Raw genomic sequence first — 21,500 nt, 5'->3', positions numbered from 1 at the left:
TTAAAATTTAGTCAGTATCAAAGTATTTTTTTTCTCTTTATTTTAAAAATTTTGAATGTGGCAAATAAAGTAGTAATTTATTACAAAGCAACAACTATATCATATAAGATCCGTGTATAAATCAGTTTAAAAAAATGACCATTTAGCCAAAAATTTGGTGCAAAAATTTAAAAATTCCAACCAGAAAAGAAATTTCTAATCTTCGTCTATTTCTCTATTTATCTCATTGACAGGGATCATGAATTCTTTGTCGTAATATGCTTCGACTAATTGTGTCATCATTCCTAGGAGGAGTGCAGTATTACTTTTTATTTGAATTGCACATTTGCGTATGGCAGATTCGTACTCATTATTATTTCTAGAACCTTTAAAGTAACCAAACGGAATTTTTATCTCGACTCTCTTCCCCAGATAATCTTTAAAGAACAAAGTAAACTTCTCATCACCTTCCATATTACAATAAAATCCCCCAATGGGCTGCTTTTCGTCTCTGGCGACAAGTGTGCGAAAATTGAAAACCAGATTTCTTTTCTCCGAAACGGATATGTAGCTAAGAAATTTCTTCTTGATGTATATCAAATTACACCAAGTTTTCTCTTTACCGTTTCTAGTTTCTCTTACTGTCCAATGGACATAATCTCCCTTTAACTCATAGCAGTATTCTTTCTTCGATTTCGGAGTTTCGCTCTGGACAAACCAACCCTTGTGCGGATAAAGGCCATCTTCCATGACAACAATAGGTATTCCGACGTGGTAGCCCGGATCCAAGATTATAACCCCCTCACGTCCCTCCACATAGATCTTACAGACTGCGAGAACGTGCTCTTTCACTGCTACAGATTTATTGGGAGGAGAGAAACTACAGTAATTGTCTACTTCCGTTATGCACTCCTCGCAGGAAGCTAGAAACAGGCAGCTTTTTAACTGGGGATATAACAGACTTAAATCGGAATTAACAATGTACTCGATTAAAGCGTAACTCAACCCAACACAAGATAATGATTCCGACAATATTCGTGCCTGGTAGTTTAAGAAAAATTCCTTCACTGGTGGTCGACCTTGTTTCTTATAATCTTCATAAAACTTTAGAAAGCTTCCTACGGTGTTATAATAATGATTTTGTAGATTCTCGCCCAAAATTATCTCGATCACTTGTAGAAAGATCTCCAGCTCTTCCAGGCTTGGAAACTTTATGCATCGAAGAGTTTCGCTCCATCTTGGCTCCGGAAGTAGATCATTAGACTTGTCACAGTCTTTATGATCTTCCTTAGGGTCAGGTACCCATGACAGATTTATCTAAAAATGGCATTTATATAATTCAATACAACGCTTATCTTTTAATTAACAATATCGGTAGAACTAACGAGCTTCCTACCTTGCTGAATTCCTTTTTCAGGTTCCATGTTGTGTCAAGGAGGCTCACTCCATGTCCGGAAGTGAATTTGTGTAGCCTTCAAAAAGGGAACATTATTAATTGCAAGAAATTATTAAATAACCAATGAATGATTTAAAACATACTTGTAAAGTGGCACGTATTGAGGCACTTCCTCGAGTCAAGATGGCCATTCTGAAGAAAATCGTTCTACTGCACCTATTTGATTAGTAATTGTTGGGTGCTTGAATAATCCTAATAAAGACTCTTCGTCTGTCTCTGTAATTATCAAATATAAAATCAGGTAAATATCATTAAGATAAAACCAACACACTACGTCAAAACAGTCAACCTCAATTATAACCATTAGAATATTCTTGTATAGAACTGAAACAAATGGTTTTCTGTGTTAATGAACGTGTATATATCATTTATTCAGTGTTTTATTTTTGTATAAAAAAATGAAAGAACTAATGATGTTTTTATAAGGTTAGTTTAGATGGCAAAAAATGACAAAAAAAAAGGAATAAGATAAATGACCTTAACGGTCTGTGACTCAGCAAATCATGCGACTTACTACCTGTACTTGAAACTATATTCTTTCTATGGGAGTTAAACTATTGTAAACCAATCTTCTAGTTAACTACCAAATATAGAATGAAAATTATAAGCAAGGTTTATTTAGATTTTTGCAACTAATCTAACGCCAAAGCAACAGTTTAAAGTAAACACTAGAGAAGTTGCGGGATTTTTTTAATAAATAAATAAATAATGAAATTTATAGATTTATTCTATTTTAAAAGAATGAAGTCATTTGCAACGTCTACATTTGTAGAATTAACATTTTATCACGTCGAAAAAATGTATAGAAATGAGACAGGGTGTGTTATTCAGCAAGCATTTTACAGACCCAACAACCAATATAAAATGTATCTACATCCATGTTGTCTGATAGATTTGCGACGATGGTAGCCATGATTACCGTTCAGATAACTAAACAGAATAATACTAAAACTACGAAAATAGCAGTATCTAATATTAAACGGTTAAACAAAAAAATTAAATAAAATAAGATACAAACTCACCCATACAACAGTTACTTCGATTAAAACAATATATTTTAATATCTCTTCCCCTAACACAACGGAGACGACGTCACTCCGGCTGCTTTTATAACATCACATTCACGTGAGGAGTGATGTCACCTCTACGCTTCCAATGAAGGAGCGTGACTTCAAATGGAATCGACCAACCAACGTCTGCCAGACAGAACCAGTTGGAGCCGCATTGCATCATTAAGAGTAAAGTTCCCTGGCGGATTTTTAATCTCGGCTTCTGCGAATTTTCATAATTCGACGTCATTAAACTGTTAATGCGTGATTCATTATTTTTGATCATTTTTCTGCTTGTTCAACGCGTTTTTCCATTTAAAAATCGTTTAAATTTAAGCTTGGTAATTTTCGTGCATTTTAAAAACTTATTTACTTTTTTTTTAAATTTTAATTGACTATTTAAACATTTCTGTTTTTAAAAACCGTAACACTTAAACATTCTATATTAAATTAACACTTTTAAAAGTGTTTTTTTTTATAATCTTAATAATTTTTTTTAAATTAGTAATCTTCTCAGCGATATTTTATAATTTAATTCGGCTTTAATTCTTTAAATTTTTTAAACAGAACACGTGATAATCAATTTTTATGTTCGTTACAATTAGAACCAATTGTTTAGAATTCTTGGCACGCGTGAATAAGTCCTTACTTACGCGTAAGAAAGGGGTTCCTAACTGTAAATTTTGGCATTGTGCCTGCCCGCCCTTGGCTTAAAACGTGCGAAAAAACAATACAAGTGTACTTCTTTTACCAGTTTAAATCAACAAAGGTATTAATAAATATGCAAACTACTTGCTTGATAATTCCATAGTCGCCCTTGCAAATATATAGGCCTATATATATATATATATATATATATATATATATATATATATTCTACATGTACTTCCGTCTTACCTTATATATTTATCTCCCCATTATATAATATCGAGACTATAAAAATATCGTCCATAATTTTCCTCAATTTTTTCATGCCATTTCAGGTTGGAATTCATAACCCATATATATCAAGAAACGCCCATAATTCATATATACATATATTTCCTTTTACCATTTACTCTTAAAGAGGTCAAGATAATGCTTTCGTTTTCATTTTAGAATATAATAAACCTTTTACTTAAATAAAAAAAAAGGGTATATCATACTTTTTTTATTCTAAATTTGAATTCGATAAAGATCTCTCTCTCTCCCAAAAAGTGAATTATTTATATAATAAAATAGGTTACTTAATATATTCATCCGTCTGTAAATATATATATATATATTTAAAAGAGGAAGGCATTTAATTTCATTCCTAACTTTAAAACGTTTATAAATGCAATTACAAATGCAATTATCTGTAAAATTGTTTTTACAGTAAATATTAATGTAAACATTTATTAGATAATTATCAATTAGATTTTAATTTTTTTAGAAAAATATTTAATTGCTTTTAAAATCTTAATTAGATTAGTAAAAACATTATTAATGCATTTGCTCTTTTCTCTTTAGCTTAGCAACACTTAGAAATTATATAAGTTTCTAGCCATAAATTCAGACGAATTGCAGTAGGTATTGATGATAAAAGTAAATAAATATGACATTGACCTACTTTAAGCCGGTTGTATTAAATAAATTTAATCTTTCCAAAAAGTTTTTTTTTACTTATTTAAAGTTATAATCGACTTAATAATCCCCCCTTCGATTAGTTATATTTTTATCTTAATAATAATCCAATTAATGTTAATCTCGTTGAAATCAATAGAGATCTATATATATATTAGCGTTTGAGATAAAGTATACTTTGCATTTTATTATTTTTAATGTTTAAACCTATATAATTCACGTGACAGATGAGACATATTTTTAACACAATTACACTAGAAATAAAATCAGGTCATATACACGCAATTACGAGCAAAATTGAAGTCAAAAAGCCATAAAAAAAAAGAAAAATATATCTATAAAATCGAACTTAATTGATGTCTAAAGGTCTTAATTCACTTTATATAATTAAATTTCCGTATTTCTTAATAAACTTATTGATTAATAATCACTGATAGTAAGGAAAGAAAATGATTAAAAAATGGTGCAATATAAGTTAGATTTAGCAATATTTTATCATTATATTAAACTCTATTATTATTTATAAGAAATGTATTATTAAATGTTCTCAATTATATAATTTTTTATAGTAATGGTTTGATAATTTTAATCGACTGATTAATTTAATAAAATACATATATAGTGTTAAGTATATTTTACGTCTTTCATACGTCATTATAGCTTGATTGATTTATTACATAATTGATAAAATGTAAAAAAAAATGTCAAATATTTTATATGTTTCGTAATATTTATGATAAAATCTTTTGATAAAGAATTTATATGAATTATTTCCTATTTTAAAATATAAAATCCTTAAAATAACGTTACAGAACTTTACTGAATTTTGCAATATATAATATTTCGTAATATATTTAAATAATTAAGTAACATTTTTAAAAGAATTTTTTTATTTACCACATCTAGAATTGGTCATTAAAAGTTCTTATTTATTTATTTTTTCCTTCCAATTACCCAAGCCCCATTTTTTGTTTTTTCTTTCTTTCTTATATTATCTAATGTAGAAAAATACTATTGAGTTTAAATGTGTGTTTTGATTATTTTTTCCATTTACAGATGAATTACCGAAACGTTAATTAAAGAAAATAATTAAATTTTGCCTAAATGAGTCAAGAAACTTGTTAAGAAAATTTATTTCAAAAATAATCGATAAAGTTTTCAACAGATGGCGCCTCGTAAAATGGGGTTAAAATAATAAATGTTTTATAAATTATATAACGATTTTAAAGCGTTTTTATTAAAAGTATGCACGATTTATATATTTTTAATTAATAATATTTAATAGTAAAAAAATTAGCATATTGCCGACACAATATATGGAATTTTTATGTAAAGGTATAATGCATTGTCTGTATTATACTACTATCACCAGGTGTTTCTTTTTTTGTTTTTAAATCAATATAACAATTAAAATTTAACTTTCTGTATGTTTAAACGATACTTTATATAAAATACGAAGCATTTTTATGTCTCGTATGTTAAAATTGAGACGTCATCTAGCTAATAATGTTTCGTAATTTATTATTTTTTTATGATATGCAATATTTATTGTTTATAAGAGAAAAATCGATGTAAGCAATTCTGAATGATGTACACTTTTAAGGTGTCTCGAACATGACTTGCCTAGTTTTACGATAATGTTTTATATCTACGTCCGAATATTCGTCGCTAAGACGAAAAAATAAATTAGTAAATAGAAAATTTTCGTGTCAAACATTCGTGATTAGATACAACGAATGGTCCAATATATAAAACGGACGTTTAACACACAAAAAATGAATCATTGAGTATAAATTGCTCAATCTATTCAAATTACTCAATATTTTATTTATACTTATACATTATAATAAACATTTTAATACATCCTGCATGTTATTAATATTTTATAAATATTTTTGACATTTGAAATTGTTTCTGTTGTATTTAGTTCTTATTTACGATATCATATTTTATGTACTGTACTATAGAAAATCGATGGCGGAACTTTAAATCGATGCTTTCTATTTACTACATGTGTTGTAATCGAATTTACTACAGAAAATATTTTATAAAGATTATAATCAGATTTTTTAATTAATTATATATATGCGTATAATTAAAAGCATTTCTACATATATATTTTTCTGTAAAAGATGTGCATAAATCATAATTAAGTGTAGTTACGTATACTAGTTATTATGGTTTTGATTAAAGTTATCTTGGTACTTGTAACGTGATATATATCAAGATACAGTAACTGTAATAATTAATATTTTTCTTACACAAAGGAAATTATCAAACTTGAGGAGACTGTATCTAAACTTCTTACTTATGATAATGGATAATAAATTCATAAATTATACTTTTTATATGTCTTGCATAAACAAAGTTTAATATAAAAAATGGATTTTTAAACCTTTTCTTTGCAATCAAAATTACAGATTTATGAATCATGTAAGATGAAACACACGCACACACACACATACAAAAAAAAAGTAGAAGTTAAAACTTATTATTGACGTTATAATACAGTAAATAAACATATAACATGAGATCAATTCTCGCCTTTTCTATAATCTATGACATTAAAATGATACTTTACTTACGTAATACATAACTTTTGACGTCAGTATCGTGCATATGTTCTTTTCGGAAACAGGTGCGAAAGTATAGACAAAATATAAACAACTCGTACGATTTACATATAAATTAAATATTTTACGTTTCTCATAAAACTCTTATTATTATCTATTTAAAATATTAAAACGGTATTAAATAAATATTTAATTAGATTTATATATATATATATATATATATATATATGTATTGTAATATTTGTTTATAGCCTATACGTCTATTCTATTCTTTGTTTAAAATATTTAAAAATATATTAATTTTTTAAGCTTTTCACAGTTTATTTTGTAAAAACTTTAACGATAAAATCTATGTCTTCTAGTTTATATTTTATTATTATTGTTAACACGTAAATGTGCAACAACTATTACGTTTAGAGATTGAGTCAAGAAACAAAAATTTATATTATTGCGATAGAAACTAGTGACATTATCGTTTACAGTTAACTGTTCAAATCTTACCGTTCAAATATTTATTTTTCTTCATTAGTTATTCGATAATTTCCAAGAATTTTCTATTTCCAGGCTAATAAGCTAGATACGGGAATAATTATTTATGTGTAATAATTTATATAAAAAGTAATCGTTTTTTTAACAAAAAAAAATAATAATAAAATAAACTTTATTACAGTATTAAAAAATGAATAATTTACAGGATTTTAATTAAATTAATACAAATAATTAATTACATTTAACGTCTTAAGTTATTTGGATATAATTTTATTTGTTATTATAAATTCACTGAATAAAATTTAAAAATTCTTCGATAATTAAATAATTTTACACAACTTTGCTTCAAGTTACGTTCTTGAAATTAAATTTTGCTCTATAATTTTAGTTAATTTTAATATTTTTTTTTTCTCTTCCAACTTTGCGAATTTACTCTCGTGTTTCATTGACAGAGTATATTTTATTCAATCGATATTAATTTAACTTAATGAATAAATAAATTGGAGAAAATATTTGGAAGGAAGGGAAAAGATTTTAGTTACTAGTTTCATTTTCTTAATAAATTTTGATAGAAATCGTACAAATTTGTTTGGTCATATTTCTATCGGTAGTTATCAATAGACAGATCGACGATCAAAGGTGGAAGAACAAGATGAAATTATATCTTAAGTATGATGACGTGTGAGATTACCGAGTAAATTTATATATGATGACATTCGTGATAATTACTTTGGTTTAAGGCTATGAATATTAAGCATGGGCATGCTACGTTTACTTCATTTGATTAAATTTGTCTATGAAAATTACGTGTTAAAACATTTTTCAAAAACACTTCCGAGTTCAATCGAATATTTATTAATTAATTTGAATATGACAGAAATTTAAAAAAAATAAATAAATTTAAAAGAAATTAATTTTGTTACTTTTATTTCGATTTAAATTTTCGAATTTTTTCAAAATAAATTATTATTTTTAATCACGTGATGAAATTTATTATTAGCGAGGTTGAGGCCGAAGTTTTAAACGTGTACAGTGTACGTCGGACGTTCAGCGCCGCTTTCCTGTGAGCCTACAAGTTTGACAATGGCGTTTGGAAAGTCGAGTGTGATTCCACTGACTTTCCAAACGCCATTGTTAAACTTGTAGGCTTACAGGAAAGCGGCGCTGAACGTCCGACGTACACGTTTTCGCGTTTAAAACTTCGGCCTCAACCTCGCTAATAACTTTGTATTATTTATGAAACTCGCGCCATCTGTAGTTAAATTTCATTACTATCGAACTAAAATTATATCGAGAATTTTTAATTCGTTCGTGTTCTATAATTAATTAAATTATTTATTGCTATATTTTTTTATTGTCATATAAGCATAATAAATAGGTCACACGCGCATTTATGTAAATTAAAAAAATTATCATTTAAATTTATTTATTTTTACACTAAAAAAAACCCTTACTTAAATAGAAACATTATAATTATTTCAATAAAATTTATATTTATCTTATAAATTAATACGTTTTAGTAACTGTAATCAGCCGATTGTCTGAAATAATCACGTTTATTTATTATCAAAATAAATATTCGATAGAAAAGCTGAATCAGTAAGTTAAATGAAAAATATCAGGAATTTTATAATAAAAAGATCAAATTTTTATTATGAAATTATTAAGATTTATGAATTAAGGCACATTTGTCAGGATCAATGGCCTACGCCGACAATTTAAGTGGCTTTTAAGTGATTAGTTTTATTTTTTATTAAACTAAGCTCGTTTTTTTCTTATAAAACTAAGTAAAATAACTCTTCATATAATAATTAATTTAACGTTTTAGGAAGTTAAAAATTTTATTAACACGTTATACAATTTAAAACAAAAAAAAAGGTGCTACTTCATCCTTAACATAACACAAGAAAATTTTATAAATTTATAACTTTTGTATTTATTTTTGAATGTAAATATGATCTGATCAAGCTGATCAATCTGATTATTAATCTGATCAAGCTGATCAAGCTGATCTGCTGATGGTGAAATTCATAAAAGGCAATTCAAGTATTACGTGAGAACTTATGGGGGAGGAGGAATTCCTTTGTATTTAACCGCTGCCGACGATGACGAGTCTTTAATGACGTAACACTATGTATCTGCCGTTTATTTTGATCCCCAGTCATCACAAAATTGTCTTGAAATAATTTTTGTATATTTGCGAATGGTTTAAACGTCTGACTGATGACATAATCGGGAGGAGGAGTATCTTGTTGTCTAATGACCGGTGATGATAGAAGGAGGGGATCAAGAATGGTAAATTTTTACTGCTGTAATTCGTGAATGGCCCCAAATTACTACAATGGAATCTTAATTATTTGCTAGCGGATAGAAGCAAACCATGAGAGAATTAACTACAGAAAGAGAGACGAATGTGTACATGTATATATTTTAACTAATACATTGTACACAGTGAAGTACCAGTGCATATTCAGAAAACAAATATGTTTTTTTTTTTTCAGTTTTATAAACTATTTTATGAAATATGACCATATAAAACAACATATCTTAGGAAATGATTAGGTTTAAACATCCGAGTTCAAATACCGTATTTTATTTTTGATAATAAAAGTATTTATATATAATTTTAACTTGATTAAATAGCTATTAAAAGAAAGAAAAATTATGCAGTATTTTGTTAATTTTTATGGGCTCTATATCTACTCTTTTTTTTTGAATCAGAATTTAATGGCTTTTTTAATGATGTAATTAAATTATAAAAATATTGCATAATAAATAATAAAATATGAATATGTCTAGTAAGTTGATTAAATTTTATGTAAGTAAACATATTAAAAATTTTGTGAAGATGATAATCTCTTTTGAATTTTTTGGATCGAAGTTTTTTTCTTAATTTCAAAAGGGCCATTCTTTATAAAAGTGTAAGGTTACCGATGGGAGAGAAAGAATGTTACGGCGGTCGAGCGGTCAGACTGTCTTGTGGGAATGGACTGACATCACTGAGACGGGTTACCATCTAAAACCGTTTAATAAACATAAAAATGGAGCTTACAACAACTCTATTAATTCGGCGTAAAGCCAATCCAAAGGGTGGATCAGTCCGTGCAACAGTTCAATAGTCCAGTCGATCGTTTAAACTTCCGATGAAGGTGAGGTGGATGGTGTCGGCCCCGGGGCGCACAGCACAACTTGAAGTGATGCTTTTCGACGGCGGGGTGTACCTGGGCGCAACTCGTCGGGAGCAGAGGTCGAAGATAAATTCGAAGCGTCGATCCAGATTTCGATGTTAAACCTTAGCAAGAATCCAGTAGCGGAGCACTCGGAACCAAAGACCAAGAGCTCCGAATGTCCTTGAAACGACGATTTTATAATTTTTCTCCCCCAATTCGCCTCTCCATTGGTCTCTCATTGTCACCTGGTGCCAATTCGAAACCCGATGGAGGGCGCGGGAGAGGTCATCGTCGCGACAGAACTTGATTCCTCTCTCGTCGCGTGTTTCTCGAATTCGTTCTTTTCCATTGTTTAAATATTTAAAAAAACTTCTACTGAACAATGTAGACCTCCAATTTCGTCCCTTTGTGTTGTAAAGGGGGATTTTTAAGCTCTTGTTAACATCTCCCATTCGGACCTCCTAGTCGACCCCCGTTCGGGTCCTCACAAAAGTCTATGCAAATCATCATTAAATTTTCCATATAATATTTTGATAATTGTTTACACTTTTACTTTTATTAAATATCAAACGTCCCTAAAAATAGATTATTGATTAATTAATTTGTGTTAATTTAAAACAATATATCACATGTTTAAAAACTTATAAAATGCAACAAAATCCTCTTACATGAATCACTTATAATGATTCTAATTAAACATAATGTATTAAATATTTAAATATACTTTATATTAAAGGTTAATGTAATATTTAATAAATATTTAATTCTCATTCATTTCCTATTCTAAATATAGTAAAGCTTGTCTAAATGGCCATTATAGATGAAGATCGAAGTAGTCGACTTATGAATTATGAAAAATTGTGTATTGTACTAGGAAGTATTATTGCATTAAAGGTAACATACAATATTAATTTTTATTGAAAGACATTTTAATGTTAGTTAAGCTTTTGTTTTTTTAAATAAAAGTGGTAGCCAATAGAGCTGTACACCTGCAAGTTTTGCACCTGAATGTTGCAAGTTTTGAAAAGGTTAAAAATTTCCAACTACTTATGATTTCAATATACTGTATAGAGAGGTTTCAAGGTCGCATGTCACGTGATAAAACACACGTTTGCTCCGCCCATTCGCCATTTTTGTGGTAGTTTTCGCTCGCTTAGCTTGCACGTGGTCTGTTATTCGACATCGTTTTTTAGTTTAAACGTACAAAAATACTGCAGTTCTATTATCATGGATTAAGTTAAAAAAGATTCTTTTCTTGCGGGCTATTCTAGCGGTCTTACAGGACGAGATGCAGCTCTGTACGAAGAGAAAATTTCGTTATTTCAAGGCGATCCATACGAAGCCAGTTTATCAGACTTCATCGTAGATCAAGAGTTGTGGCCGAAAGTAAAATTTGGTGACATTATAAACTATTTGGTTTTGACAACAAATTTCTACACCCTGTCACAAATGAAAGCTTATAAATCTTTAGAGGCCCATAACTATTTAACAAGTGGCTGGGTTTCTCCTGATATAAAAGTAAAAGTAAGGAATAACAGCGAAGTAATATTGCCTGGAAAGATATGTTTTCTTTTGTTTGTTTAAACTCGTGTTTTTACGTATTAACTAAGAATTTTTGTCTGAAAGTAAAAGTCTAATTAAAAACAGCTGTGGAAATTTTTTAATTCAAATTGTTCAGTACCTTTATTTTCTAGTTGAAACTAGCATATAATAAGCCTACTTGCTTTTAGTTTTAACGTGTAATGTTTATAAGTTTGCACTAGCTAAATCCTGAAATTACATTAGTTATTCGTTTATAAATGCATTATACCTAACTAAATTAATATAAGCAAATCAGTAAACTCTTTTAGGTTTTAAAATATAACTTAGTGTTTATTAACGTAAATATTGAAATGAAATGTTTCTGACAAACTCTTGTATTGATATTCACTTTATTCGTAACGAAATTTTTCCGGTTAATTCTCGAGAGCCATGCAGTTTGCCTTCGTCGTGAAAGCTCCTCAGTTTGGGATCCTTGATGACAAATAATGCCGGAAATTTAAAAAAAAATGATGTTCCTTTGTTCTTGAGTGAACTAGCATTACACCTAATTACATAACAAATCACCATAGTGATATTCGCGACGAAAAGAAACAACACAAGAACTCCAGTTAAAGCGCACGCGAACACACACAAAACGTAAACAAGTCAGTCACAAAGATGGCGCTGGACAATTGCGCATGCTCATGACGTCACTCGTGATGTCGACATGAAACCTCTGTATATATTTGTAAATTCTTCAATCCTTTTGACTTTGCTGTACAGTTCTACTGTACTTCCGTTCCTGCACTTTTTGTCTTCTGTATAATCGTGGGAGCCCTCATTCTTCATGAATCATGTAGCCACGAGGACGACCCTTTTGTTCTCTAACGTCTTTTGACCCGGGGTAAAACAGGTGTCAGCGTATCTCTACTGTTGTACATAATAGAAAAGTTTAATGTTTCTTAAATAAGAGTCCTCAACTTAGAACGTCGAATTTATAAAATTTTATCCATTTTAAAATTCAAAGAAAGTTCTATTTCACAATTTAGTGCAGGTCAACGAATTAATGCCGAAATATCGATAGCGATAATTATAGAATTATCGTGTTATCATGATACCTCGTACGATTCAAGTTATTTGTGTAGACCAGTGTTTCTCAACCTCTAACGAATCGTCGCCCCCTTCAATAAAACCGTTACGTAGTATCGCCCCCTTCGAAAAAAATTTTGTTGGGTTTATTAGTTTATTTGATAATTATATACCTTGTAAAAAATTAAACATTTATTTACTCAGAATACGTATTAGATTTTAATATAATTAACAAATTAAAAAACATAAGTGTTAACAAATTTAACAAATATAATAAAATCTAACACTTTTTATTGAATATAAAATGTTTAAGTATACAGAAAAATTACTGTTAGTGCGAACCTTGAGGCTGATGAAGTTGAGCCAATTTGTTTACCTTTGGTTCGAAATTTGTCAAAAGTGATCGCAAATCACCTTTTTGTGTTAATTGTAACCGATTTCTTTGTTTGGACGGTACAAAAACGGTTAAAAGTGGAAGGAAGAAGGATTATAGGAATGCTATTTGTTTAATTATTGTACGATATAATGAATAAAATATCTAATTATTCTTAATATAATGTTTTACTATATCGCCTCCAGAAAATTGTTTTTCACCCCAAAATATAAATTGTTACTAATCGCCCCCAAAATGGAAAAATCGCTCACCTGGGGGCGATATCGCCCCCGTTGAGAAACACTGGTTTCCTGCTCAAAAGTTTGAATTGTTAGATAAATAAGTCGTGCATGGGAGCGTAGTTTTGAAGGGTCAAATGCACGATACGAATTAACGTAGCGTGACATAGACTTGCAGTTTAAAAAAATAGATATAAATATAGTTGCACGTCAGTTGCAATCGATGCAGAAATATTTTTAATTATTCATGATTTTATTACAATAAATTTTAAAAACGTATATTTCTGAATAGGAATTATATTTAAAAGAATATTTTAATTATTCTGACAATTAAGCTAATGTTTACGAGTTCATGAAAGTTCAAATAATAATATCCTATTATTCGATAATATTAAGGTAAGTAACGTTAATCATCTATTTGAATTGACTTAAACTTAAACCATGATAATTTCACGTTTTCAAATATATTTTTCTGTAAATTATTTCGTAATTTCCAATAAAATGTTATTCAAATAGATCTTATAAAATTGCAAATATTTATATTTAAGAGGTTCATCTTTATTCAATAAATAGGTTTAAGCAGTAATAAATCCAGAAAAATAACAGGAGGAACACCATATAATTTTATTAACTTACAATCTTCTAAAAATTTTCTTTATTTCTATATGAAATATAGTAATTTAAATGTATAAATTTAGGTGATATAACAGGCGTTTGTATGTTAAATCACCCTAAATCCACGCCTGTGTTTAAGCATAGTTAATTTCCTATTGAGCATTTCCTCTGTTATTTCTACTCGTACTGTTCTTAAGCTACATCATACGATTAAGACTGTATTTAAAATAAAATTACTTTACGATTTATTCAGCTTTAGAATATTGTATCTTAGTTTATGAGTGTTGAACCATCCAGAGATAACAGGAATGTCGAAATAAACTTTACTAATTTTATCGAGTTAATATATATATATCACCTTAAACAATCGGGCTATAAATCCCCTAATATACATATTTAATATACACATATTAGTGGATATTTAATATATATATATAGGCCTAACTATATAATAAAGAGAGAGGGAAAGCCACGTAATAAATGATCATTTGTAAATAATTTTAATAAAATAAAATTTCACACCTTTCACACAATATTGTGAAAAATAAAGTAGTGATAGCTAAGATTTTTTTGCCAGATTTGGTTTGATAGGATAAGGCGATGTAACACTTGGGCGATATGCCAAGAAGCGAGATGCCTCCCGGGAAGATTTTCTGTAAAAATTGGTCTCTATTTAGCAGTGGCGTGCCGTGACATTTGATGACAGGGAAGCTGTGTTTCTGTAAGAAGCCGACTTCCAGGGGCAATCAGTTAATTGCGCGTCAGTGATGGTCTAGGGCAGTGGTTCTTAACCTTTTTATACTCGCCGCCCACCAAATATTTCATAATTTTTTTGTAACCCCCATTTTTTAATAATAATTTATATTTGATAATTTGATAATTTATCTATAATAAATTGATTTTTTATTATTGCTTTATTTTTTATATAATAAATGTAAATCATAACTTTATTATTTCATTATCTATTTAAATAACATTCAAACTTCACAATTAAACATGAAAACTCATTAATTTTTAACAGAAAATAAAATAAGAAACATGTCGATAAATCGATCCAATGTCGATGCTAAAACTAAACTAAAACTAAAACGCCCACTTGTCGTAAGGATTTTGCATATCTTTTGCAAAAATATTTAAATTTTCAAAGCCTACTATTTTTCCTAATTATTTTTAAAATTCCAAGCATTGATAGTTTCTTAAAATTGCTTTGGAATAAAAGAAGTAAATACTGCGGTGTGAGTAGCATATTTACATTTATTTCTTCTGTACTAACAAAGTTGTATGTAGGAAGAAATACAAAATAAATAAATAAAAACTAAATAGGAAAACTTTATCTTTCTTATTTCACTTTTCAATACGATATTCGGATTATACATCAATTTTCTTTTTATTATATTCTGAAGGAAATTTTGCATAATTTGGCGGCCCCCGGCAAACTTCTTATGGACCCCCAGGGGCCGCGGCCCCCTGTTAAGAATCACTGGTCTAGGGTCCATTCGTATTCATTTGTTCGATAAGCCAGTAAAAACTGTAGACTTCTCTAAATGTATTTTTAATATCACAATTACATTCTGAATCGCTAGCCACGATATAAGGGCTAAAATTAAAAATAAATTATAAAAACTTACTCGGTGAAATAAAATGTGCGGTGGATATACATACCTGGTACAATGTATTGTTCGATTGTATTAATATACTTTTAAAGAAAATTATAATTAAAATATAGCTTTGTAAAGAAACGTACATAAAAATAACTAAAATATTCTTTACTTTTTAAATCTTAAAACAATCCACTTAGTCAAATATCTTGATACGAGTAGCTAATGGATGGAACTAGTGCCGGTCCAGGTAGGTGTGCAGTGAGTGTGTGCGTGCGAAATCCCGAGGGTGCCGATACCGGTCAATGTCAAATGCCTCTTTTGTCGCATCACTAGTATATCTCAAAGGACGCCACAGGGCTGTTGTAAATTTTAAACGTTTCTCACCGTAGCTGTAAAAATCTAACTATGTTAAACTTAATAGTCATTCGTTTTCTAACTAATTCGTTTTAATACCAGGTGTACACGGAAATCAGTTTCCCACTGTACTGAGCGAGTGATTGGTTCTGTTAAGCTTTTGTTGAAGTAAAATTCTGGCTCTTTCAACAGGGTTTTATTTATGTCCCCATTCCCTAATCTCTTAATTATTTAGTCACTTCTTAAGTAGAAATAAGTCGAAACCAGTTACTTTGTACCTGAATATCTGTAGTCTTGGGAAAACAGTGGAAAGACAAATTTTTATGACAACGGATATATAAATCGTAAATTTAAGGAAAATAAATTCTAGAGCTTTTTTTGTACCATTGTATGTACTGTACGTCTCATTCATTAAATTTGGTTGTAAATGATGCTGCCAAAGTAACAGTTAATTTTTAACACTGTACTAGAATTGTACACGTTTTTTCTGCATCCCCTTACAGATGAGACATACTAAATCGTAATATCACCGGTTTAACATCGAAATCCGTAAGTAATATAAGATGGGAGAGCGGAATAAACGCAGAATAAATATATCAAATATTTTAATGGAGTTTTTTTAAACTCCTGTCAACTATACAGAACTATCATAAAAACGTGCCAGTAAACTCCTATCGGTTGGGTTGTTATAAATCTAGTCTAGGGTGGGCAACCCTTTTTATAACATGGGCCAGAATAAATTTTACGTTTTTTTCCGCGCCGTAGTAGTTAATTGACGCCTTCTTGTGACTCGTAATTTTTTTAGTCTGCAAATATGAAATAAATAAATAAAAAGTTAATTACTACATTTATTTTTTTATCGTTTTCGAAAATTACAAAGAATTGGAAAAATAACTAATTAATAGTTATTTTTCCAATTTAATAATCTATTAAAGATCTCGCGGGCCGGATAGAAACTTTTCGCCAGCCGTAGCTGGCCCGCGGGTTGCCCGCCGTTGATCTAGTCTGCTTATGATTCACATAATCGGGCGAGGGTGACCGAATATCTAGCAGGCGGCTAACAGCTCAGAACCGCTCCGGGATATAAAGCTGTACTCTTTACGAGTGTGTCGCTTCTACCAGCTAAACCGGGTGAGGTTGGTGCACTGTAAACCGCATGTGCTAATGCCTATATAATCTGGCTGATTGGAGACTGACCCGGTTTCGACATTCCTTCCGCCACCGAATTATTCGAATATACAATAGCAATCTTATCGTTTTTTTCACATGTAGTATAGAAATTTGTGAAAGATACATAATGCAGTTATAATAAAATATTAATTTTAATTAATTCAAAGTACGTTAAAATATGAAAATTTATATTTTATAAAATTCAAGGGAAGGTCATTGGAAGGTGGAATCGGCGCTTCCATCGCTTCCAATGACGGCACGCCACTGCTATTTAGATGTTATACAAGTGAAAACATCCGAAAAACTCCACGTGCCCAACCTATTTGTCAGATGCGAAGTCGCGACCACTACCAATTTATACTACCAATGGATAGCACTACTCGGCCACTGGTAGGCATTTTGCATTAGGTTAGTGAAAGTTTCCACATACATATTTTCTTAAATGTATATTATTATAGATATGATATTCAATATTTTACAGGAGATTCGTATAATAATCTTCAGTATATATTTCGCACAGGCCTACCAGTAGCTGAATAAATAAAACCACTGAACACCTGTAGTTGTTCGTGAGTTCGCGCCTGACAAATGGTCACGTGATTTTCCAGATTTTCTTCACTTGTGTAACGTCTAAATACAGGCCAACTCCCCATAGAAAGTCTCCCGAGACACCTCCCCTTGGCAAATCGCTCATGTATTGTGTTGCCTTATTCCATTAATCCAAACAAATTCAATCTTTTATTATTTCATTTTTTGCTCCATAATATTGTACTATATTACATATTTTGAATAGAATAGCTGCAATAAGTTGTTGATTCATTTAACATCAACTGAGTTAATAGACACTCGCTGAGCACGCGGAGAGTTAATTAATGTAGGAATCATACTCTCAACAGAACTAGCAAGAGTAAAACATCTCTAGTTGGACACACGACCTGAGAGTCCTATCACTCTCAACTCTCAGATGGACACGTAGCTTAAAACAGCGACACGGTCACGTTATCGATGCCTTTCGTCCGTGCGATTGTTCTAGTACTGTCATACGCCATTTTTCTCTACAACCACTTTTTTCCAAATCCACTGTTCTTTGTACTTCGAGGTCTGTCGTTGTTTGGGCTGGAAGCTTAAAAACAACCCGTTTCCCTTAACTTCTTTTGCAGCCATTCAAATGTTTCTTCATTTGGTAACCGTCGATGGGGGAACCTCTCTGCGTAACGTCCGTCACCTTGCTTCCGTCCAATTAATGATGTTGAAATATACTTAAAATGCATCACTGCCATCTCTTGAAAAGAAAAATCCTCCATTTAACATTTCTACATACGTAACATTAAATGGTTAATACGAATGGTTAATGACGATTGAAATAGTAACATACGAACAACACACGCAACACATTAAGCAGCGATTACTGATCAGCATCTTGTAATAAGCTCGTTTTTATCTAGAGCTGTCAACCGTCCGATTTTTGCGTTATCCATATTCGAGGATGCTGTCCGTATGTCTGCTGTGTCCGCTTTTTTGCCTATGCTTCTAATAATAAATCTTTAAAAGTGTGTTGCTTTCTGCACTTTGTTTAAATAATAATAATAATATATTTTAAATTTTTTTGAGGCGTTTCGAAAATATAATTGTTTTTACGACTTAAAGTGGATGATTTGTTTCCAAATGTCTTTAAGAGCTTGAAATCTGCAAAAGTGTCGCAAAATGATAGAAGATCCTTTTATCATTTTACGATTTTTTTTCTTTGCAAAATTTATTTTTATGTGTATTAGAACGATATTTTTAAGAAAGCACGGAGATGTTTTGCAGAAAAGTGAGGTGCATTTCGGTGAATTTGCTCAAAAATTTAAAAGAGCCGTCTATGGAACTACGACGCCAAAATCCGCAAACGTATAAAAATTTATCTTGTGCCTGCCAGGGATCGAACCTGGGACCTTCCGCGTGTTAGGCGGATGTGATAACCGCTACACCACAAGCACATACTCTAGTGTATGGTCAAATCCGACCAATAACGTGCCTCTGAATTACGTCCACCATTCCGACTCGGAAGCATTTCACCCTGTCAGATTTACCTGTTGCGTCGTTAATGGAATTGTTGTATAGCGTATAGCGTATTACCTGCCTATATGTTTTACGTTACTGATAGAAATCTCTTGCGGTAAAATAGTGAACTTTGTATTTACGAACAACAGAGTTACGATTGAGCTAACATGACAAAATCGGTGAATCTTCTTCTGGAATAAAGAAATGAAATATTTGTAGCGGAGTAGGATATAATAAGTTTTACAGAAATATCACAGGGATAGTTTTTAAAAATTTTTTTTCTACACGAAAAAAGACGCAGGTAGAAGAAAGGCACGGATTAATGCTCTACGGAGGCTTTACTTTTATTTGTCCATCTTTATTAATTACGAAAGCATACTAAGGTTTGATGGATATTTTATTTCCAATAAACAATAATATCCGTCACTGTCTTTGATAGTGCAATCTGGAGAACAGATGTCAATCAAAAGCTCATGGCATGATTTCAATTTCACGGAAATGTACAAATTCTCAAAATCAATGACAGTACCCGTCGCTTCATCCAGCAACAATAGATCTTGTAGTTCAGTCACAAGGCTTTGTGGGTTACTAGTAACAAAGTTATTGTTCTCAAGATGTTCTGTTAAAAACATATCCAGGCGTTTTCAAGCTTGTAAGTTGGCCCCTTACATTTTTTCATACTAAATAAATTGTAATAAATCGTTGTGTCTCGATGTTTTAAGGTGATTAGAATTTTTATATGAGTGTTTATTGGTGATATAATGTCTTGTAAATAGTATACGTAGCCTGTATGAAAATATTTATATTTGTAATCTGTACGTGAGCGAGCTAAAGTTGAGATTTTTTCTCAAAAATAAAATTTCTAAGAATGAGAGCTTTATCATTTCTTTTACTTTATTTTCTCGCGTTTAACTGCCGGACTTTATTAGTAAAAAAATTTTTAATGATAATCTGCTTTTAAACGCGAACGCATATGGTATTATATTACTCACAATTAACAAATCCCGCAGTAAAGTCGCAATTTATGAGAAAAACATTCAAAAAAATCAAACATTTACCATAAACAGTGTTTCCTTCAGAAAGTATTTTGGGTATTTTTCCCCAATCTCAAGGACATGGCAAATGCAATTACCAATTTAATAAAATACAGAAAATCCAAACACTTATCCATAGCGACATCGCTTTTACTCAGTTTAGGGTCAATTCTCAAAACAATAGAAAAAAAAACAAAGACTTTGCTTTTTAATTACATTATACAAATTAAGTTTAGATTTAATTTCGAAACGCGATGGGCTTGAAAGTTTGGCGCGTGTCAAGTCTTGAATTGTGACTTAACGACGCGACAGGTAAATCCGACAGGGCGAAATGCTTCCGGGTCGGAACGAAGGACGTAATCTAGAGGCACGTTATTGACCAGATTTTGCCATATACCAGAGCAAGTGCTTGTGGTGTAGCGGTTATCACATCCGCCTAACACGCGGAAGGTCTCAGGTTCGATCCCTGGCAGGCACAAGGTAAATTTTTTACGTTTCGCGGATTTTTGCGTGAATCTCTGCTCGACCTTTCGTAGACGGCTCTTTTAAATTTATGAGTAAATACGTCGAAACGCACCTCGCTTTCTTGCAAAACATCTCCATGCTTTCTTATATAAATATACAAATCCACTAATCCATTTTTTGTTGATTGTGATTGACAATCAACCAGTGATGTCTACGGTATACAAAAATTTGCGATACGTTGCTATACAATGCTATTTGCGATACGTTGAGATTTATCGCGAATTATTGCGTATTCGACAATTTTTTGCGATTTCTGCCTGTAATATTTCTACATCATGGACAGCTTTTGAAAACTCTATGAAACGTTGAGCTAAGGGATTTTTAGATCAAAATTTCCTGATCGAGGTGAAATTTGCAACATCATAAAAGAGTGCAATTCATTTTGCTACATACTGTAAATCTTGAATTTATAATTTTGTTAATTTGATATAATGCTTATAAATCCTAATCACCCTACAAAACTTAACGATTTGTATTAAAACGCTCAAATCATTTTTTTTATTATCCAATAAGATTTCATTGCTCCAGTCTGTGGTTCAGGGGACATATCAACATTTAAAGCGCATTTTTACATAAGACATTTGGCAAGACAGTTGAAAGAATAACAGGAGAAGA

General features: G+C 30.6%; 1 protein-coding gene and 2 non-coding genes across 3 annotated transcripts; 1 reads left to right on the top strand and 2 right to left on the bottom strand.

The window, feature by feature from the left end:
- Positions 1–17: 17 nt before the first annotated feature.
- Positions 18–20,963, bottom strand: LOC136973567 (uncharacterized). The gene is made up of 3 exons (XM_067268300.1): positions 20,938–20,963; positions 1,376–1,451; positions 18–1,296 (listed from the first exon to the last, which is right to left on the bottom strand). Exons 1-3 carry the CDS (start codon positions 20,961–20,963, stop codon positions 196–198), a joined length of 1,203 nt encoding a protein of 400 aa, XP_067124401.1. The 3' UTR covers positions 18–195.
- TRNAV-AAC (transfer RNA valine (anticodon AAC)) lies at positions 19,190–19,262 on the bottom strand. Its single transcript has one exon. It is a non-coding gene; the product is annotated as a tRNA-Val (tRNA).
- TRNAV-AAC (transfer RNA valine (anticodon AAC)) lies at positions 20,766–20,838 on the top strand. Its single transcript has one exon. It is a non-coding gene; the product is annotated as a tRNA-Val (tRNA).
- Positions 20,964–21,500: the final 537 nt, after the last annotated feature.

The sequence above is a fragment of the Centruroides vittatus genome, unplaced genomic scaffold (genome assembly GCF_030686945.1).
Source record: "Centruroides vittatus isolate TY-2023 unplaced genomic scaffold, ASM3068694v2 contig_1074, whole genome shotgun sequence".
Lineage (NCBI taxonomy): Eukaryota > Metazoa > Arthropoda > Arachnida > Scorpiones > Buthidae > Centruroides > Centruroides vittatus.
This window is presented reverse-complemented; position numbering and strand designations above follow the sequence as displayed.

Coding starts and splice junctions, on each gene's coding strand:
- LOC136973567 (XM_067268300.1), bottom strand. CDS start 20,963: ATGGAGATGTTTTGCAAGAAAGCGAG. Junction 1,452..20,937: donor ATGTTTTGCAAGAAAGCGAG/GTGCGTTTCGAC, acceptor CCCTTTTTGAAG/GCTACACAAATTCACTTCCG. Junction 1,297..1,375: donor TGAAAAAGGAATTCAGCAAG/GTAGGAAGCTCG, acceptor TGCCATTTTTAG/ATAAATCTGTCATGGGTACC.